Source organism: Tiliqua scincoides, chromosome 4 (assembly GCF_035046505.1).
Source record: "Tiliqua scincoides isolate rTilSci1 chromosome 4, rTilSci1.hap2, whole genome shotgun sequence".
In the NCBI taxonomy this organism is placed as follows: Eukaryota; Metazoa; Chordata; class Lepidosauria; order Squamata; family Scincidae; genus Tiliqua; species Tiliqua scincoides.
This window is the reverse complement of record NC_089824.1, coordinates 110,036,235-110,059,033: the sequence shown is the minus strand read 5'-3', so window position 1 is coordinate 110,059,033 and position 22,799 is coordinate 110,036,235. Positions and strand designations below refer to the sequence as shown.

Here is a 22,799-nt window from a genome sequence, read left to right as displayed (position 1 = left end):
TTTTTGCAGTCTGCTAGATCTAGCTGTGGTTAAGCTGGGGGAACTAATTAGTATAAAGTGGGCATAAGTCCTTTACACAAAGAACAAGAGCTTGGCAGAACAATTATGGATATTAACACGATATGGATTTTCATTGAAGTCCCAGAATTTGATCACTTTCATAAAGTTCATTCTAACTAGTCTTGAAATAACTGCTGACTTATTTGAAAAGAAAAAAACTTCAGCTCTCAAGATGACTTTGGGGCCAAGTGACACAACTATTAAACATTCTTACTGCACTTTTCTCTCAATGAACAAAAACAAATTTTTTAGATTGCTCTTGATGGCAGTGTTTTTTTTTCAAAACCAAGGGAAAAATGCAATGATAGATGGGGTAAAACCAGTCAATGCCATGTCAACACTATTTGCCCCACAAAACAACAATGTTATGCAAGAAGATATGCATCCAAGTGTTAAGTTTTAAACACAAGCTCAGTTCAGCTGTTACTGAACATAATGTGAGAAGACAACTGTTCAGAAGACTAGTTTTGCAAGGAAGAAACTGTAGCAACTGAATTGCAATGGCAAAGCTGTTCAGAAAGAAACAGCTTTTCAACACAGGAATTCCCAAACTGTGTGTTGTGTGCCAAGATTAAATGGGCCTAGAAAGATGAAGATACTACAATGGATTAATATACCTTACTGTGCTTAGAGCAGGAAAGCACTGTACAGTACTGTTCATTCCCCAAATAGTAGTAACATGATTCTGAAGGTACACTGAGATTCTCTGATGGAGTTGCAGGTACAGCTGACAAACACATGAGAGGGTCAGAAGCATCCCTACTGTCCCAAAGTAGGTTCCAATCCCAAATTCTGACTGATTAGGCAAAGGTGGGACCGCAAGTGGCAAAATCAACTGGGCTAGCTCCAGTTGCAAAGAAGATCCCTGTCCACTGGTTTGGAAACTGATTAAAAGATTATACATTTTCTTTTGAGTGTAAAAATGAAACATGACAAATTTAATCCATAGAGGAGTATTTATAGTCTAAATAAGTTTTTAATTCAATACGGACTAGAAGACTCTCAGAAGTACCTTTCTCAGTTACTGTACTCAGTTCAATCCACAATAATAAGACCAAACTTAGTCCTATCTACACTTAGATCTATTAATTTTTAGTATATTATGTTGTCAAGAGCCTATGTTAGGATGCTGTGATGGGTCGTATGTATGTTCAGTTGTATACTATGAATGTATTGTTTTTAAGCTGGTCGGTGACCGTAATAAAACTGAACTGAACTGAATCCAAGTCCATACAAAGACAAATTTTAATTTCTTTCCCAGATATCCGATGTATTAAATATTGGTGAAATGCTACTGCATTGCTAGAGAATTTAGGCATTGGATTATACTCTTATGGAGCATACGCAACAGATATAGAAGTCATGCATCCTCTTCTGACCAGAAGCAAAACAAAGACCCAAAGCCTTCAAAGCGCAGCTACAAGTAACTGTACATCCACCTACATCTGGGCAGCTTGGACCTGTTACCCGCAATGGATAAGCAGGTTCATTCATGTAAAGAGCACATTAGTCTCCCCCTCCCCCATTGTATGAAACCACCATCCAACTGCTTTTCAGAAAATGTATTCAACCTTCACTGCTACTAATTTGTTACCAAGCTACCATATAGAGATGCATAAGACTATTTTAAGATTAGTTGAATGGACATACAAGCCTCCAAGTAAAAGACTGTTTTTTTTTTTGCCAAGTACAATTTTCTCCTATGTAAGCTTTTAAGCAGAAGTACTACTCCACTAGACTAGCCCTCCCCTTCTCCACTTACCATCACCCTGCCCACCTTGCTTGGTATTGGCCCATGATTTGGCAACAGGAGCTACTTCTGGAGGAGCAGGAACTGTAGGTTTGGGCTGGGGCTGTGGCACTTCTGGCTGTCTGAATGACAAGAGAAATGATATGTGAAGAAATAAATCTTACAATAAAAATGTTGAAGAAAGCACTGACTGAAAAAGCAAGTTGCAATAGCAAAATGAGAGTTCAAATAGGCTGCCTAACTCTAGGGACCAATCCTATCCAACTTTCTAGCATTACTGCAGCCATGCTAACAGCATGTGTGCTGCATCCTGTGGAGGAGGAGTAGTCTCAGAGGCCTCCGCAATGTACAGGAATGTTTGTGCCATTACCTAATGGCTGCATTGTGACTGTATTGACACTGGAAAGTTGGATAGCATTGGGCCCTTAGTCATTAAAGCAAATGTTTGCAGTTGGGACAAGGTATATACAACTCTACAATTTGTGGTATTGCAGGACAAGATAAAAGCAAATTTTATTTTTCACTTATTTTTTATTATTTTTCATTTTTCAGACTGCCTTTCCTCCAAGGAGCTCAGGATGGTGTGCATAGTTCCTCCCTTTCCTCCTTTTATCCCCCATGTGAGGTAGGTGAGGTTGAGAGATGGTGACTGACCAGTCACCCAGGAAGTTACATGGTTGAGTGGGGATTTGAATCTGGATCTTCCAGACTGAAGTCTAACTCCCAAACCACTGCACCATCCTGGCTCTCCTCTTCGGTTTGTTCTCAATACTTCTCTTCATTTTCCCATAATCAGCTTTCGGAAGTGGAGTCCTCCGTCCAGGGGTTATCAAACTGGTGGACTGCGACCCACCAGACTGGGAATGACTGTTTCTAACCCCTTAAGGGGCAGGAATGATGCTAAGGCAGCAACATGATCCCCAGGACTGGGCCACTGCCAAAGACAAGTGGCAGGGTTTAAATTTACTTAAAGGCAGCTCCGACCTCAGGGGGGTGCAGGGAGTCCCAAGGAGCCCTCTGCAGGTCTCCCTAAGTCTCCAAAACACTAAAAACAGTGCTCGGAAGCCACCTCCGGCTTTCGATTATGAAACTGGAAGTTTCCAATTGCTATTTTTACTGTTTTGGAGGTTGGAGGGGCCCTGCAGAGGGCTTCATGGGACTCTCCGGAGGCCGGTGATGACTTTAGGGAAGTTTAATCCTGGGGATCATGTCACTGTTGTCGCCACTCCCCTGCAACAACCTTCTGTGGTTCTCAAACTTCCTGGGAGTTTTAGAACCACTGCCTTAGCCAACAATTTTCTCTCTAAAGCCATGATGCAGAACAGGCAGAAAGAACTGCAGGAGAACACATAATGGGAGTTTGTGTGAACATGATGTATTTAAAGTCACAGCACTATCATTTCTACATCTGCTTTTCAGAGCAGACAGAATGAATTAGCCTGTTAACAATTGGGGTAAATTTTTTTTGGTGTGGTGGTGGCAGTGAATGAACCAATCCAAAACTGCTTTAATTAGAAAGCAAATGGTGAGGGCAAGTGAGGAAATGGATGAACTGATACAGCCACTGATACATTTCTTATTTGTACATAAGCCACAGTTGTCATGGCAATCAAGGGAAAAAGGACAGTTCAAGATGGACTATTCTTTAAGGTTCTCCATGTTTTAGAGGGGCTACTCTCTCCCAAATTTCAGTAAACAATCTTCACATAAAATTTATTGATTTACTGACTTTCATGAACATGACACTCTTGAACCAACCAGAGATTATGCAAGGAATGGACAGAGTGGATAGAGAGATGCTCTGGTAGAGATACCAGAACCAGGGACATCCACTAAAATTGAGAGTTAGGAGAGTTAGGACAAAGGAAAGTATTTATTTACCCTTTGTGTAATTAGTCTGTAGAACTCCTTGCCACAGGAAGTAGTGATGGCATCTCGCTTGGATGCCTTTAAGAAGGGATTGGACAAATTTCTAGAGGAAAAGTCCATCACAGGTTACAAGTCATGATAGGTATGTGCAAGCTCCTGATTTTAGAAGTAAGCTACCCTAGAATGCCAGATACAGGGGAGGGCACCAGGACGCAGGTAGTGTCTTGTCGTCTTGTGTGCTCCCTGCTCCATGGTGGGCCACTGTAAGATACAGGAAGCTGGACTAGATGGGCCTATGGCCTGATCCTGCAGGGCTCTTATGTTCTTATTCCTGAAAGGTGCCCCAATGCAAACATATCTATCTTCTTAGCAAGAGTGTCCCTATTTTCCCCCCAATAAAGGGGAGATCCATATTTTCACAAGCTCCAAGAGCACACATCTGTTCCAGTGCTCCAAACACTATTTTACTCTCTATCCTAATTCTCCTGTAGCATATCCTATCACATAAACTTTAACTCACTTTTCTTCCTCATGTTGCTCTTGCTTAGAAGCCCATCCGGTGCCATCCTTCGGCACAATGTTTATGTTAGGATCATTGCCTTTGTTTTCTGCTTTGAGACTGGGGAGGTTAGCAGGTGGAGGCATCCTCCGTGAAACTGCAACTTTTCCAAGACTCTGCAATCCATGGCGTGCTGTAACTGTACCATAAGTCAACAGTTTAAGCAGGTAATATACATGCACATCGATAAATGTATACCTTTATTTCAACTAATTATTATTCCAAGCAACACTCACCAATACGCAGTTACTTTCTGTGTGTGTACACCCTCCATACCCCACAAGATGAATATGAGGAAAAATCAACCTCTGTTTCTAAGCTAACATAAAGATAGGACTATAATATTTAAAAAACCAACACTGTTAAATTGCTTGATAATAACATACATTGAACAGCCACACATCTATTTTCTCAATATCCTGACCCAACATAAATTATCTACTTAAAATATTAAGTAATATGACTCCTTAAGAGAAGACCAAATAGGTTTCTGAATTTCCCATTCTGAAATGCCTACACTTGTTCTTAGAAATCTAATGTGCAAATAGATCATCCAGTCTTGACACGACACATGAAATGCAACTATTTACAAGCACACAGTAGCTTCAGATTAAACTAAAAACTTTTTAGCTGTGGTGTTCGTGCGCATAATGGTAGCTAATATGAAACAACATGAATTCTAAAGTGTTTCACCTCAAACAAGCATATCGGTAATAAGGATATTTCACAAGCGCAATAGCAGCTCACAGTTTACATACCTGTAGTCTTCTGTGTTTCCAGAGTCTTTCCCTTGTAAGTATTAAATAGGCTAAGGGTTGTATATTTGGTTTTTCCATCCTTTGCTTTTGTGCTCTGGCCTGACTTCTCCGACATTTCAATTCATCAAGTCCGGAACCTCTTTGCTCACCCCTCAAAACAAAATGGTGAAAAAAAATTAGACAAAAAATCTCTACAATGAAAATAATCTCTTTTGATAAGTTCTTCTAATACACTAATTTTTTTAAAAGGCACAGCTGCTATGAGAATTAGGGCATCCAGAAAAAGGTACAACTGCAACTGTCCCATGGAAGTCTTGCTGCAGTTCCATATTATGATTTATTAATGTAATTGAAAGCACTCTTCTCCCAAAACATATAGTCATTCACCACTATCATGAGGGTTAGGTTCCTGCAAACCCCTATGGGTCTCAAATTTGTGGGTACAGAACCACTAATCCTATGGCATCAATAGGATTCCATACTAGGAGTTTAGGGGGTCAAGGATGTCTTACCTGCTGCCTCCTGAAGTTTCCCAGCTATTAAAAGCACTTTCTGCTAGTCAAGATGCCATTTGGAGTGTCCCTGCTATACACAGGAACTTCCTGAATGCAGTAAGGACATTCAAAATGGTGCCCACGACCAGTGCAGAGCGCTTTGAATTGGCCAGGGAAAACCTGAGCTTTCCCTGGCCATTCCAAAAGCACTGTGCACTGGTCGCAGGCAGCATTCTGATGTCCCTGCTGCATCTGGAAGGTCTCTGTTCGCCAGCAGAGACTTTCTGAAAGCAGCAGGGATGGTGGAAAAGAAGGCCCACCTCATGAATGTTGGTCTCAATCTTGCTCCTCCAGGATACGTGAATTCACAACTAGCAAATTCACATATGCCGAGGATTGACTATATGTTTGCTTTGCTCTAGCCCAGTGATTTTCAAGCTTTCTGAACTCACAGCACAATGACAAGGTGCTAAATTTGTCAAGCACGCCACCACTTTTTTATTACATTACAACTAATAAATATAATCAAATTAATTTAATTAATAGAATTAAATTACACTAAATGATTCCTTATTATCTAATTTCTGTTTTTAAATTACAAACCCATCCATGTCTAGTAAGTTCAGGGGTCCCCTCAGGGATGTGATTCACTCACACATACTGTGCATACAGAACACCCTGCTCTCCAAGAGGTTGTTACAAGAACTGCAATGCTTCTCGTGAGGAAAGTAGGAATGGGAAGCAGGAATGTGCCAAGTACATCACTAAGCCCAACATGTGACTCAATGCAGCTGTTTCAAACTGCTTGTTCTACTTGTGCAGCTGCGCAAGGCTCCTCTGGTCGAATGGCATACTTGAGACCAGTGGTGTCACTAGGGTTCATGTCACCCAGTGTGGGATGAAAGCGCATCACCCCCCATGCAGTGGGGCAACACCCCAGGTGGTGGGCATGGTGACATACCATCACTCTGCCCCCACTGGTTTTTTGGCTGTACCTTTTGATAGAACATAGATAGAACACATTCTGCATGAAATTACGCATTAATTGATATATAACATGATGGTATTATTCCTGGGGGCTGGGGATAAGAATAGGCCCTCTGTTTGGCTGTACTTGTCGTAAGAGGCGACTAAACAGCCACCGGGTAGATGGGACTCGTCAGCCTGGGAAGGCAGCTCATCTGAGAGAAGGAAAACTCTGATCCCAAACCTCCACTGCCTTGTGGCTACATCCAGTTATGGAAAAGGCTTCAGGAGTCAACCTCGAGGCAAAATCAGGAGCCGGAGTCCCTGAGGCAGTTCATGGCTGAACACAGTCACGTTCTGGCAACTCCTGCGACGCCGCTGGAACCAACCGTATTGGCCTCTGCCTTTCCATTGGACCATTCCAGCGACGTGGAGAGGGGGGATTTGCTGCATGGGTAACAGCCTATCCTCCATACCTACTTTACCCAGGCTTCGCGCACTGGAGAGGACACTCTGTTCCAGAACCACCATTCAGAGCGCGACACCATAGTCTTCTGAGACTGAAGGATGCCAACAACAGGTATTATTCCTCCAAACTGTGATTTTGATCACTAGTGATGTCGCATACACCCCCGGGTGTCAGCTTACTAACATCTTATTGCAGCAGTTCTCAAACTTTTAGCACTGGGACCCACTTTTTAGAATGACAATCTGCCCAAGACCCACCAGAAGTGATGTCATGGTGGAAGTGACATCATCAGGCAAATTAAAATAAATAAGTATAAATAACTAAAGTAAAACAAATAATTAAATAAGCCGAAGCCAGCCCTGTTCCACCAAGTGAATTTCCTCTGTTGCCTACCTGCAATAACACCCCCCCCCCTCCAAAATCAGTAAGGTTTTCAGCTCTACCCAGTGCCCAGTTCAATTTAAGAACTTCTGTTTAAACCAGATCACTGTCAGGATCCACCTGGCTTTGCAAGTCTTAAAAAAGTTCACCTTATCAGCTGAAGCCTCTGTTTTGATCCTTTATAGTGTGGGGGGGAGCTGCTTTCTGGAACATTTGTTGAGCTCCAGTTCCAACAGATCAGGACCATTCTGGTGGCTTCACATTCCCCTTTGCCTGGCCTGACCACCAGCCAAGGCACGTTTGCTTACTCACAAGTAAACTCGACTGTGAGGCTTAGTTTCACTTTCCATAGGGCTCAATACATTCATCTGCTTGGAGGGAGGGACTTCCTTTTCAGGTGTTTTTGGGGATCAAGACCATTCTGGTGTCGTTGGATTCCTCTCAGCCTGCCCTTTCCGACGGACTAAGGCAGGTTCGCCTACTTGAGAGTAAACATGTGATACGGCTCAGTTTCACTTTCCAAAGGGCTCCATGCATTTTTGGTTCTCCGGTTTTTTTGGCCATAACGTTTGCCAGAAAGGAGATATTTCACTCTGGTTTTTTGCATTGCATTCTGTATCCAATGGTATATAACATGACAGTATTACTCCAAACCACCACAATTTTAGCGTGGCACCCCCCAGTGCGCATCACCTCCCCTTTGCGCATCACCAGTGCGGCCTGAATCCACCACACCCTCCTAGATGCCATTGCTTGAGGTACATTTTTTGCACAATGGTCTGACACAGCACACCGGTTGGAAACCACTGCTCTAGCCACTGCCAAAGCACAAGGCAGACCCATTCCAGTTGCAACACTTCAGCCAAACTGAAAGAACGTAGCCAAAACGCTGATGTACCAAGTTAGCAAGTAAACATGGTTTCACCTCACTGGGGGTCCCAAACCTGCAGATCTGCCCACCTGTAATGCTCTCAACGCTTCAGAGACCTTTGTTAGGATCGGTGAGGCTGTGGGTGGCCTCCCCGATCCTCAGAAGTCCTTCTGAAGCCTGTAAGTGCTAATTTTTGGTCTTCCAGAGGCCTCAGAAGGCATCCTAAGGGTGGGGGAGGCTGCGTACTGTCTCCCCGGTTCTCAGAAGGGCTCCGAATACAACCGGAGCAGAGCTCCTGTCACAACTGGAGAATCTAGTTGCCACAATCTAAAGATCTGATTACACAGGCCTACAAAATTGAGGGTCACAAAAGTTTTTCCCAAACTTTATGGTGGTTTGATATGAATTTGGGGTGCCAATTCCAAAAATGGCATGCGTTTTGCCCTATCACATCTAGTTTTGGAGATACAGTATAGCCAGCAGTATAGTTTCGTATAGTAAGCAGCTTCCTCATGAGAAAGCCTACACCATGGTTCCAGGAGGAGGAGGAGGAGCCAACAGTGGACGAACAGACATGTCCCGAGGAGCTCCTAGGAGATAGTTTGCTTTCCCCCAAATACTGCAGGTCTGAAGAGGACCTGAAGATCTTCGTTAGGAGAGACAAGATCTTCATCAGTGCAGGTATCTGGGAAACTGAAAGCCTGGGGGCGGGGCTTTCTTCTCAGAGAAATCTAACCATTTGTGACAGTATTGGGGGAGGTGCAGTGAGCTGCAATCAAGCTGCTGGCTCCGTGCTGAGATACCATATGGAGAAAAAAAAAGCGTGAAGTGTAAAGTTTAAGCTGGAAATTTAAGATAAGCAAGTGTTAATATTGTCCCTGGCTCTGATTGACTGATTTGGCTAAAAGCCCTGGATATACTGGAGGCGTTAATGAGAGACCTTTTTAAGGAGGTTGAAAGTGCTCTTTTTCTCTGTCGCGGAATAAATTGGTGGTGGATTACAATTACAACTATAAGTTGGGTGTGAACTAATATCCAGAATTATTCTTGGACATAATTGGATATAACTATAATTCTCATTAGATCTGAAAGAGCTTTGTTTTCTCTGCACCAGAGGCGGTGAGACTGTTTTCTTTCATTTTGTTTTTCTCTCCGTTAACCACACTGAACTGTTATCTGCAAGAGGTATGTAAGGAATGCAGATGCCAGAGTAGTAATGACATGGTGGAAGCGAGGAGAATAATATGTTGTGGACATCTAGTGGACTAGAGAGAAATTGCAAAATGGACACTGTTCCAGAAACTTGGATACAGAAAATCTTGATTAATACGGAGAGATTGCTTGTTATGGAGCGAGAACAGCCGATTGGTTCTCGCAGATTCAAGCCAGTCTGGAGACTCTTTCCCAACAGATAGATGTCTGTAAGGAACAATTGGAATTTGTGAAGAAACAAGCAGAGGGTAAACAAGGGAGCAAAAAAGCGGACAAGGAGGAAAATCAACAGGATGATCAACAGGACGAAGAAGAGGCGCTGATGGAGATCAAGAAAGATAAGACAGACAGAGTAACAGGAGTGCACAAATCACAAAATTTGTTGGAACAAGGAGAAAATCTATCCCAGTTAACTGGAAGAATGAACAAAACCCTATATAAGAAAATGTGGATTTATCAGATTCTGTTATAGACATAAATTATTAAAGATATTACAGGAGGAAAAAATTGAAAGTAAGAAAGAAAAAGAACCCTGAGGGGTAATCTGAGGGTTAAAGAAAATTGGAGGATTTATTCAGCTCATAACAATGGCCCAAATTTATTTGAAGAAAAAAAAAGAAAACGTTTGAAATAGATAAATATGAATTAGAATGTATTAAAAAAATATAGCTGGAAATGTAAATGAGCAGAAGAATTGTTTTATATTTGGTTATGTCAAAGAAAAAAGTGTAATTAGTTTGGAGAATTAGATTGGAGTTGAAATAGCTGAGGTGATAATTTTGGTAATTAGATTATTTTGTTTTAATATTAATGAGCAATTGAAGTTAGTTTACGCTTGGTAGAAAGTGAATATTTAGAAAATATAGTATAGGGCATTAGGAAAAATTCATTGTATATTATATAAACAAATGGATAAATCAATAAGAGGTAGAAATAGATGAGTAAGTAGATTAGGAGATATAGTATGATTAATTAGTAACGGTATATGGCATTTAGCACTTCTAAATGTATGTTATATGTTTGTATGTCGGTGTGTGTTAAAAAATGTCAATGTTCTTCTCCCAGGCAAGTAGCACAGAGGTCTCCAAACATTGGTCGGCAGGCCACATCCAGCCCTTCAGAGGATTTTATCCAGCCCAAGAGGTTCCCCAGCCTCTCAGGGCTAGAAATAGCTCAAAAGATGCACTTCCAGATCTCTCTGCATGGGTATATACCACATTCAGCCACTACAGGTGCTGAATGTAATGCAACGCAATGGAATAATTTCATTTCATTACATTCTAATGGGTGAATGCAATATATACCCATGCTTTTTCAGTGTTTTGTTTTTTTTCAAAATCCATTCCCTCCCCTTTCTGGGCAAGTCAATTTTGCCCTCTGCTTCCCCCAATCCTTTTTCCAAATCCATTTCCTCCCTTTCCTGTGCAAGACAATTTTGTCCTCTGTTCCTTTCCTCCTATTCCCACAATGTTTTTAATAAAACTGTCAGCAAATTGCTTCACCATGTATTTATTTCCAGCCCTCCACACCATGTCAAATATACAATGCAGTCCTCAGGCAGAAAATTTTGGAGACCCCTGCCTTAACACACTGGAATCTTTCTGCAAAGATCCAGTTTATTTTGAGGAAATCATTAAAAAGACTTTCTTTCTATTTAAGACCAGTGTTTGTCAACTGATCTCTGCACCATCCCAGAAGACCTAGAATGGTTTGGTCACTCATATGCAAATAGCCAAATCAGTAAACCTTTACTACTTCATTAGCACCTGGTCATCATGACTAGGTAAGCAATGACCAACTAGAAAAGCTTCATGCCTTCCCTCCCATGGAACATCAATAGATATGCAGATATAGTTATACTGTGGCAATGAAACAAATGGGGGAACAGGTTCAGGTTACTCAGAAAGCAATTAAAGATCAGTCACAACAATTGTATTCAATGTCTGACTGAAAGAAAGCTCATGCAAGGTGCTGCCCAAGTTTCACTGATTCCCTTCTTCCCTCTACAGCAGCAGTTCTCACACATTTAGCAGCAGGATCCACTTTTTAGAATGAGAATCTGTCAAGATCCACTGGAAGTGACATCATCAAGCAGGAAGAGTTTTAACAATCCTAGGCTGCAATCCTACCAAACTTACCCAGGAGTAAGTCCCATTTACTATCATTGTTGGAAGAATATACATAGTAGCTTGTTAAAAGTACAGGTCTGTAACATTTCCCCAAATGCAGTCACATACCATAGTAGCATCAAGCCTAATATATTAAAAATATTGAAATGCATGGGGACCCACCTGAAATTGACTTGCAACCCACCTAGTCCCAATCTACAGGTTGAGAAAACTCTGTTCTACAGTCTACCATCCCATGCTGTTCCAGAGAGTCACCTGCCCTTCAGGGGATCAAGAACTTTTGTTCTATTCATTGTGCCTTCTAAAGTGGCGGTCTCAACTTTTTTGAACAAACTGAAACTGCCACAGAATCTGTGCCTAGAGACTGTGTGTAAAATGGAATCAGCAACAAAAACAATGAAAAGCTGTAAGGCTTTGCATCTAGATGGGTATCCCAGTGAATAGTATCAAGTCCCAAAAATACACTGTTAGCCCTCCTAAACATCAGAGAACAAAAAACAAACACACAGATGACAGATAAGAATCAACAGAAGGCACCCCTCTTCATACTTCCTAAACCAGACCAAGTTCTATTTCTCTGTTCTAGCTACAGACCAATACCCTTGATAAACTGACAGAAAAAAACTTTGCTACAGCACCAACCGCATGTCTTAAACAGATCTAATCCATGTTGTTCAAATCAACATGTTAATGCAAATCACAATATGCCAATCACACATGGTTCTTTATTTGCATACTATGAGTAGAGACAGTCTAAAATTCCAGAGAATTTATTTTGGGTTTTATTTTGGGGAGAATTTCGGTATTATCCCAAAATAAAATTGCTGAAAGCTGTGTTATGTGTTTTAATTCAAAAATTAGGTTTTAATCAATTTTAACCATTTTTATCAATTCTAATTGCTGCAATATAGGGTGTATATTGTCAGCAGACCGTACAGTACAGCTTTAGTACAATTACATGGGCAAAAGATGGAATTGCAGAGGTTCCTTGAAATGCAAAACAGAGACTATTTAGGGAGTGCACGCTGCTGCACAACTATATACCCAACAACAATGAACCTAATGCTGTCAAACACAAAGGAAGCACAACAACATAGCAACTTCTGGAAACATTTTAAACTCTTGAGAATAGTCACTTAACGCAATAGAAGTGAACATAAAGACAAAATAAAATGCAGAAGCAATGTAAACCAGCTCACCTCAACAGACCCTGCTGCCAGACAAGCCTTTATACTGACATTCACTGATCTGAGGCTTCAAGGAGGCACTTCTGGGTTCAGCATTGACGAGCATGCTCAGAAGACTCTACAGATGTTTTAGAAATAGTAGTAGCCGCTCGTGGTATATAAACAAAGACATGGAGAATGCAGCTCAGCCAGGAGTGTACTTAAGGGCTTGGAAACTGTCTGCAAGCTCTCAAAATGGTCAGCAGACAATGAATGAGTAGGCAGTTTAAAAAGTAAATTTCTGGTTAATTTGTGGATTTAGCAAGATTTTGTGTTTTGTGTCTTTAAAAGCCCAATTCCATGTTAAATTGTGGTGTTTCACAATTATCATTTTAGACTGCCCCAACTATGAGACATAACTATAGCTCCTTATTGGTTTTGTCACTGAATGCAGAAAAGGCCCCTGATGTGCTAAAGAACCCTCAAGCCAGTCTCTCTCTGTTCTTTAGTAATCACTCATTTTTTTTAAACGCACACAAAGGTTCTTTATTTTAAAAAGTTCAATTGGGATTAGTTACCAATGATCTGCGATCAGACAGCTTTCATATGTTGAAGGAACAGGCTGGAGTGCCCTTTCTCACCCATATTAATTGGTCTGGCTTTAGCATGTGCTATGATGAAAGGTACAGAAAGGGTCCCATAGTATAGTGCAGTAGTTCTCAAACTGTGTGTCAATGGACCATCAGGGAGTCATTTGGTGGTCTGAGAAACTGACAGGGTAGATTAGGCTAGGGACAGCAAGGGTTAAACAACCTGCTACAAAGGGAGGGAGCACTGCTGCCCAATCACTGTTATAGTTACAGAGGCTTGAGTGGCTGGTAAACTTTTTTTAGATCGATCCTGATGCTAAAAAGTTTGCGAACCACTGGTATAGTACCTTTAATATTTATAACTTGCCAACAGGACATGCCAACATTATAAACTCATGATACATGCTGATGATGCACTGGTGTTACTTTCAGAGCCTGAATACTCTGTCCCAGCCGATGACTCTTTTCAGTGATTGGGGGGAGGGGGAGTCTCAGAGTACCATATTCACTTGCTAAACTGATTAAGTGCCAAGGACTTATTATCCCAATAAATATCTGATCCACAATTTATTTTAACCTGAAAGGTCCCTCCTAGACATTCATGAACAGGCTTCCTTGATAGTAAGTCTCTGGGCCAAAATCAAATAATCTTATGGACCCAAGCACCATCTACTTCTTGAGGGGGCTTTCAATTCATATTCTCTTTAGAGAGGATGTGTGTTTTGTAACATAGATTTCTTATTTACAAAGTGTATATATCGCCAATGACTACTTAAAAACAGTTTCAGCTATTGGTGGAACGGGAGGGGGGGCTTCTATCTTAAACACCCAAGTAGATTCTTCCAGCAGTTGTTCAGCAGCAAGCATTAGGTCAACCAGCAGTCTCACCTCCACCCACTCGAAATATCCTCACATGTGCTAACATACTAGTTTGACATGTAGTGGATATTTAATTAGGGTATGATCCTTGTGTATATTTATATAATTTACATACATATGTATATTTATTTTGTATAATCATATATATTAATTTTGACTATGAAATAAAAATAAGAAGCAGAATAAATGTTTTAAAGTCTGGAATATTAAAAATCTTAACTAATTAGTTAGGATGATAATTTCAAAACCTTTAGATCTCTTGCAAGCTGAATTCAACCTTCTAGCCAGGGCCTGAAGGCAATACAGTCGAATCTCAGTATCTGCAGGGGATCCATTCTTGGACCCCCCCTCCCCCCATGATACTGAAACCTGCTGTTTTGCCTGGGGCTTTCTGACCAGGGCTAGGGGTTCTTCTGGGATCCAAGGTAGAAGCAAGTCTAGTCCAAGGTTGTCATAAAAGAACTTTATTCATCTAAAACAGGGCTCTCCAGACTTCAGCCTGTGGGCTAGATCCAACATCTACCTAATCCCTCCCCCGCATGAACGGTGCTTACCGTTCCATGAGGGAGCCTCCCGTTCACACAGCAGATCACCCCTGACCTTTGTGCTTGCCAGCCACTTCTGGGGTCTTTCACACTGGCTGGCTTCTTACTTAGATTTCTGGGTATGCACAGCTGGTCAGCACAAAGGTTGGGGGTGACTGCAGTTCGAGAGGAAGGCCCCCAGGTGGAATGGTTTCATCCATGCTGGTAATGGCTTTACCGGGTGTGCAGCAGTCACCACTTTGGAGATGCCTCTGGATGCCTGGAGGTGCTCCTAGATTTTAGACCAGCGTCTCCGAAGTGGAGACTGCTGGTCTAAAATCTAAGAGAAACAACTCAGAGGAGCACCTACAGGCATCCAGAGGCATTTCCAGGCACAAAACTTACCATGTTTCTAGGCATAAGACATACTGTATAAAGGCATCTCCGTAAGACCTACAGTGTCCCCAGACGATTCACAGGGCCAGCGAGGCTGGGAGCAAGGCAATGTCTGAATACAGGCCCTAACAGAGACTTAGGAGTTTACTGCACCGCACTGATTTAATGTATTGATGTATCAGGAAATCAGTACTAATTAGCAAGAAATGGACTAACTAAATAAGTAATATATGTTACTGTAAATATGAACTATTGTCTGGGTTCTCATTATTAGGCGACATCTTATAAGACATGTGCAGCAGATAATTGGCCAGGCTGATACAAGCAAGAGTTGTTCCCATCATTTGGAAGAAGGGCTATCAAGCACATACATCTAAGTTGATACACATGAAGACAAAACATAGCCTGTGGTTTTGGAGTAGACAAACATCTTATTGCCCCACTCTCATAATATTGGGCAGGTACAGCTGCTAAGGTCTTCTTCTCATGGAAACAGGTCAGTGGAAAAGCAGACAGTTCCCAGAACTTGAACTGGCTGTCACACCCATAGATAAGCGAATCCATGGGTCAGTCCAATATAACTGCTGGGCACAACCAGCGATGTTCTCTGGTTGTGTCTGGAAGTGCTCTGAGATCCAGCACCTCTGGAGGCCTTTCTGAGGCCAGCAGAAAGCCTTCTATATTTGACTGGAGAACACCTGCAGTCATGTCCAAGAGCACAGGTGAGTTAAATCTGCTGATCCCAAATCCATGGATAAGGAAGACAAACCTGTATATTCAGCTGAAGCAGTCCTTTGACTCTAAATTTGAGACCAATTATATGGATCTGTTTCAGGCTGGTTTTCAACTTAAATCAAAACTGCCTTGGTCACACTGGATGACAATTTGCACCCAAAGACAGAGTGTGAACTGTTGATTCTCTTGGACTTCTTAATAATTTGATATTATCAACCATTAGATCAGAGTTTTTCAGACTGGAGGGTCGCTACGCCCCAGCCTGAGAGCCCTGGCCTCTTTGCCCTTAAGGGGCAGGGGCAGCCAGGAAGCAAGGAGCCAGGAAGCAAGGAGCTTGGTTGCACTTACCACAGCCTCCTGGGGGTACAGCGAGCCTCTGCAGGGCTTCCCAGGTCAGCAGCAGTGAAAGTGGAGTGGTTTTGGGGAGCCAGAGCGCAATCACTCACTTTCACTGCTGCTGACACGGGAGTCCTGCAGACGCTTGTGCAGGGCTCCCTGCACCCAGGGACAGCTGCGGCAGGGACTGGTGAATGCACCCCAGTCCCTGCAGCTCCCCTGAGCAGCATGATCCTGGGGATCGCGTCGCTGCATCCTCCTTGCCCCCGCAAGGACTTACTGTGGGTTTCAAACTCCAGGAGAGTTTGAAAACCGCAGTATTATATCTTTCTGGACCATCCAGTGCCGATACTATCACATAAAGGTAGACCCATTCATTCCTCAAAAAAACTCAGGCAGAGAAGGCAATATTTTACTGCTGCAATAATTGCCTGGAACTCTGTGCACACTTGAGTCTTACAGAAGGAAATGGTATTCCTTCTGTAAGGCTGCAGTTGTTGAGACAGATGTGCCTTAAGTGATCTATAAATTAATAAGTTAATAACTTAAAGAGTCTTATTTTCTCCTTTTCAAAAGTAAGTTTCTCATAATTAAAATGTCTGAAAACATGGGTGATTGCCAGCAAGTTCTAACATTCAAAATATAGCATTTTCCGAGCTTTACATATGGTCTCTCCTTCATGGCCTCAGGAAATTTTCTGTTTCAGGTAACGTTCCCCACTGTAGCCACCCTCATTTTATTTCTTATCTCATCTTGCCAAAAAATTAGAGCCAAGGCACATGTGACATTAAATTCTCTTATAAGCTTAAGTACCAGACATGTAGGGCTGCAATTTAGATATTTTAAGGCTAAACAGCTGTGGAGGGAGGATTTTCAGTAGGAAAACAGCACAGACAGGAATGATTAAATACCCTGATCATGCTGCAGTTCCACTCTGAATCATGGTCCTGCACAGTTGTTCCTCATGAATAAACTGGAGCCTCTAACTACATGCAGAGATATTTAACACTATATGTAGTATAACTTATATGTAGTATAAGTTTCTATGCAAACTGAAATACCAGATTCATAACAAAACATTTAATCAGTAATACCTGCAATACACTGCAATTAATTGAACATTAAGAGCACAGTTTGCGCAAATCTTTACACAGAGCACTCACTGCTTGAATGAGAAATAATTTACAAAATTTGTCTGTGAGCTTATGCAATTATATTACAATTCTGTGCCTTTCTATTAAGTTATTTTAATCATCATGTGACTAACAGTATCCTTCTTGATCAGGGGTGTCCAAACTCTTTTTGGCAGGAGGGCCACATCATCTCTCTGACACTGTGTCAGGGGCCAGGAAAAAAAAGAATTAATTTACATTTCAAATTTGAATAAATTTACATTAATGAATATATTAGAGATGGAACTTGTATGAATGAATGAAGGTCTTGCAATAGCTTAAGGCAGGGGTGCCCAAACATTTTGACAAGAGGGCCACATAATGTCTCTGACACTGAGTCGGGGGCCAGGAAAAAAAAATGAATAAATTTACATTTCAAATTTGAATAAATTTACATAAATGAATTTATTAGAGATGGAACTTATATGAATGAATGAAGGTCTTGCAGTAGCTCAAGGCCTATAAAAGGCCTTGCACAAAGCAAGGCTAGCCTTTCCTTCGCTGCCGCTGTGCATCACAGGCATGAAACAGCAAGCAGTGGAGGGAGCCCTTGTCCCACAGCTCAGGTGAGAGGTCGAACAGTCGTCATAATGCTGAGAAAAGTTGCGTTGGGCCAACATGGGCTCCAGCAAATCTCCGGAGGGCCAGAGGCTCATTGGAAACTGGGAGCTCCTCAAGGGCCAGATTGGGAGCCCCCGAGGGCCGCAAGTGGCCCCCAGACTGGGGTTTGGGCACCCCTGGCTTAAGGCCTTGCACAAAGCAAAGCCGGCCTTCTGTTTGCTGCCACTGCTGCATCACAGACATGAAACAGCAAGCAGCGGAGGGAGCCCTCATCCAACAGATCACGCAAGAGGTCGAATGGTTGGCCTTCACGCTGAGAGCGGTTGCATCAGGCTCCAGCAAGTCTCTGGAGGGCCAGAGGCTCACTGGAGCCTTGGGACTCCCTGCGGGCCAGATTGAGAGTCCTTGAGGGCCGCAAGTAGCCCCAGGGCCAGGGTTTGGGCATCCCTGTTCTTGATGGACTACCAGCAGCCTGCATCAAAACTAACCTCACTGCCACAGTGTAACAAAAAAAATTAGCACCCACGAAAACTTAATGCCTGGAATAAGTAATCAATGTACTCAATAAAGTAGTGGTTCTCAAACTTTTTGGCACCAGGACACACTTTTTAGAATGACAATCTGTCAGGTCCCACCAGAGGTGATATCATTGACCTGGAAGTGATGCCATGGACAGAAGTGACATTATCAAGCAGAAAAAACCCCATATGACAAAAATCTAGTAAGTTAGTAAATTAAAAGTTTACAGTAAGTTTAAAAAAATTATTTAAAACAAAGATACCTTCCTAACATTCCCAAACAGTTGCTGATCTGCTTAAAAACAATTCCCCAAACATCCCAAAGGCTGCAATCCTACCTATACTTACCTGGGAGTAAGCCCCATTGACTCTCACTGTTAAAAGCATATACATAGTAGCCTATTAAAAGTCTGAGAAATGCTGCGATAGAGCACACTCCCAGGAAAGCACGTAGGATTGTAGAGATGTGCTGCAATCCTATGCCCATGTTCTTGGGTGTCCCCTGGGGGCTGGGGGATAAGAACAGGCCCTCAGTTCGACTGTACTTGTCATAAGAGGTGACTAAACAGCCACCGGGTAGATGGGACTCATTAGCCTGGGAAGGCAGCTCATCTAAGAGGAGGAAAACTCTGATCCCAAACCTCCACTGCCTTGTGGCTATAACCAGTTATGGAAAAGGCTTCAGGAGTCAACCTCGAGGCAAAACCTCAAGCCAGAGTCCCTGAGGTAGTTCACGGCTGTATACAGTCATGCTCTGGCAACTCCTGCAACAATGCTAGAACCAACCATATTGGCTTTTGCCTTTCCATTGGGCCATTTCAGTGATGTGGAAAGGGGAGATTTGCTGCATATATTCTCTACCCAGGCTTTGCGCACTGGAGAGGACACTCCAACTTTACCATACAGTGTCGGTACAACACAGGAAGCAGCAGTTTACCAGTTAATTGGCCTTTTCAGCCACACCAGACGCTGTCCCAAAACTACTTTTCAAGACTGAAGGATGTTCTTGGGAGTAGGCCCCAGTGAACACAATGGGATTTACTCCTGCATAGGCCTGGCCTGTCTTCTCTTCCAATACACCAGGGACTTCAGAGGTTACCGTTTTTTGAATAGTTCCATTCAGTGGAGTAAAACCATGAGAAGAGAAACCTTCATTACTTTTGTTTCAGCAGAACCCAGATGCCCAAAGAATAAAGTGTAATAAGAGGCTGTACGTACAACAGCAAGAACAGCAAAGTTTCATGGTTCTATACATTAGGAACACCGCTTAATTGTGCTTTGTTTTCCCTGAATTGCACCAGATGCAAGTGGGACGGTGGACAACACATTCAAAGGAACACACCATGCCAATGTTCAAATGAGATGAAGGAGGGGCACAGGGGCTTGCCTCCACTTACCAGAACCTGCAGCAGCCCCCATGCCACCCTCCACAGGGCCCCCCACACTGCGGAGACCCTCAAAATTGCAATCGCGACCATTTCTGTTTTGCGTTCACGAAACCAGAAGTAGACTCGTGTTCGCAATTTTTACTGATTTTGCAGAATGGGGAGACCCTCAAAATTGCAATCGCGACCATTTCTGTTTTGCGTTCACGAAACCAGAAGTAGACTCGTGTTCGCAATTTTTACTGATTCTGCAGAATGGGGAGCCCTGCAGTGGCTATGCGGGGCCTCCCCGCACACCGCACCCCTGGGAGGCTGTTGCAGGCTCTGGTAAGTGGCAGCGAGCCCCTGCACCTCTGCAAAGCAGCGCAATCTAGGGGATCAAGTTGCTGCCATCCCCCCCACCATGCCCCTTAAGGAGGTAGAGGCCAGGGCTCTCTCACTGGGGCATCGTAATGCCCCAGAGTTTGAGAACCACTGAACTATGATTTGGGTGCTTATTGCAAATTAAACCAAACACTGCTTAATAAACTAGAATTACCTGAGAAAAGTAGCAAGGCTAATTTATAAAAGTTGCATTCTGGCTGTATTTGATATCCAAAAGCATCCACAGAATCAGACTATGGTCAAGAAAATCAGGAACAGGATTATGGCTGTAATCTTGATACAAATATCATAAATCAAGTGGGAATCTCCACTTTTACAGTTAAGACGGAAATTTTTAGCTTGCTCCTTTGCACAAGCCAAAGAAAGATATCCTTATCATAGTTTCTTTCATGATAGGTGATTATGGGGCACTTGTCACTTAGTACCCACTAATGCAGTGGTCCTCAAACTGGTGGGTCGCAACCCACTAGTTTGTGTAAAGGTTCCCCATCACTTTAAGGGGTGGGGGAAGGGGAGAGGCAGGAAAGCTATCCCCAGGATCACGTCTATATGGGGGGGCGAGGGCGGGTGCTTGTGATTTACTTGTGCTTGTGAAGGCAGGGCTGCAGCAGGCTGCAGGTAGCCCTGCGCAGCCCTTCCCGAGGTTTGCAACTTTCCCTGAAAGTGGGCGCAAAGCACTTTTGCAGGAGGTGCTTTGCGCCCGCTTTCAGTGAAAGTTCCAATCCTTGGGGAGCGCTGCAGAGGCTGCGCAGGGCTGCCTGCACCTCCTGCAGCCCTACCTTCACAAGCACAAGCAAGACACAAGCACCCCCCTCGCCCCCCCTTAACGACATGATACCCAGGACACAAAGCCCTAGCCCCTCCCCCACAAGAACTTACTGTGGGAGTAAAGCTCCCTCAAAGTTTGCGAACCACTGCACTAATGGATTGTGCAAGAACTACTAACTAGATGATGCAGAACACAAAGTCACAAGAAGAGCATAATTTTCACAGAGTTAGAAGTCATAAGATTACTTCACAAAGAATAAATCGGCACATTACTGTTTTTCATTGACAAACTTTACATTTTCTGTATTAGGTATGAGACGTTCAGGGCCCAAACCTACTCAGTGTTTCAGCAGGGCATGTGCCACAACCTGTGGTGGAGGGACAGTTACAGAGGCCTCCTCAAGGTAAGTGAACATTTGATCCCTTACCTTGGGGCTGCATGGTGACTGCATCAGCGCTGGAAAGTTGGATAGGATTGGGTCCTGTTTGCTTTACAGTTCAAATATTCAATTCTCTTTCTAAGAGTCACCTTTAATGCTCCCCTTTTATGCTTCCTGGCATTTTCACAGCAGCTGTTCCCATGGCAATGTGCTCTAGTCTGATGCTGTGGCTATGGAGGATTGGGCCATTGTTTTTTTTAAGCCTTTTAAAAGTCATTTCAGTATGGGCTACTTTAAAGTGCTGCCAGAGCTGAACCTCACACATACAACCCAACTTTCTTCATCAGTACTGAGAGAAAATTGATGGTGAACCACAATAAAACCGTTAAGCCTTAAGTATGCCAGTAGACGCTTTTCCCCCTTGAGTTCACATGGAAGTAAACCCACAGTAGCGAAGGGGGCACAGGTTCCAATCCCATCCAGTTTTCCAGTGCAGCCGTGCCAATGGGGTGTACTCTGCATCCTGCGGTGGGAAGGCAGTCAAAGGCCTCAACAAGGTGTGGAGCATTTGCTCCCTTGCCTCGGGCTGCACTGCAGCAGCACCAGCGCAGGAGAATTGGAGAGCATCGGCCCCACAGTGAGAGCGCTTCGCATTTCATCGCCTCCACGTTCCTTCGGAGGCACAGGACACCTAAAGCAGGGGCCCAACGGGGCTGACTCCTAACTTCAGGGCAAGGCGGGACCGCTGCCTCGATCAGCCCTCCAGGTCCCGTTTAGTCACAGAGGTTACTCATTTTCCCCCCGAGGGAGGGAGGAAAGGACCGCCGGAAGCTCCGCGGGAAGAAAGGAAGGGCGTCGGGGGAAAAAAGCGAGGCACGCCGGGGGGGGGGCAGAGAAGGGGCTGGAGGGAGGGAAACGCTCGCAGGAGCCACCGAGGCGAGGAAAGGGGGCCCCGTCCCTTCGCTCCCCCCCCCCCGCGACCGCTTCCTCCCAGCACAGCAGCGGCTGCGCCTCTTCCCAGCCCGCCCCGAAGCGGGAGAGAACGGGCTCTTCCTCGCCTCTCACCCTTCCCCGGCAGGCGCTCTCCGGGGCCGCCGCCCTCGCCCCCGGCTCCTCCACCACAACGCCGCCCTCACAGAAAGCCTCCCCCTCCCGCCCCAGCCGCGCGCTCACCGAGGCCGACTCCGGAGCAGTCCACCCACAAGCCGCTTCCACACTCAACGGGCCAAGATGGCGGGCGGGCAGCCAAGCCGGCGGCGCCTCACAGCGTCTGACGTCACCGCGCACGCGCCGCGGCGAGCCACATGACATCGCACGGCTTCCTCCTCCTCCTTCCATAGAGTGAATGCCTAGAGTTGCACAGGAGGCTCCGCTCAGGGGTGGCTGCTAGTGGGGAATGAACGCAGGAGTTCGGCTCAGCAGGGAGGTAGAGCCTCCCTACCGTAGACCTGCGAAAAGCAGCGCCACGGCTGAGCATGAGCCTCCCT

At 43.9% G+C, this 22,799-nt stretch overlaps 1 protein-coding gene across 9 annotated transcripts in view; it reads right to left on the bottom strand.

The window, feature by feature from the left end:
- Positions 1-22,573, bottom strand: part of PRRC2C (proline rich coiled-coil 2C) — a 101,689-nt gene extending 79,116 nt beyond the window's left edge. For 8 of the 9 annotated variants that reach the window (XM_066622889.1, XM_066622895.1, XM_066622898.1 and 5 more), the window contains exons 1-4: positions 22,486-22,573; positions 4,997-5,147; positions 4,200-4,377; positions 1,823-1,932 (exon numbers count right to left, since the gene is read on the bottom strand). In XM_066622889.1, coding sequence (XP_066478986.1) covers positions 1,823-1,932; positions 4,200-4,377; positions 4,997-5,111 — 403 coding nt within the window. In that variant the 5' untranslated portion in view covers positions 5,112-5,147; positions 22,486-22,573. The remainder of the gene's footprint in view (positions 1-1,822; positions 1,933-4,199; positions 4,378-4,996; positions 5,148-22,485) is intronic. The other variant, XM_066622891.1, reaches the window with a different exon arrangement.
- Positions 22,574-22,799: the final 226 nt, after the last annotated feature.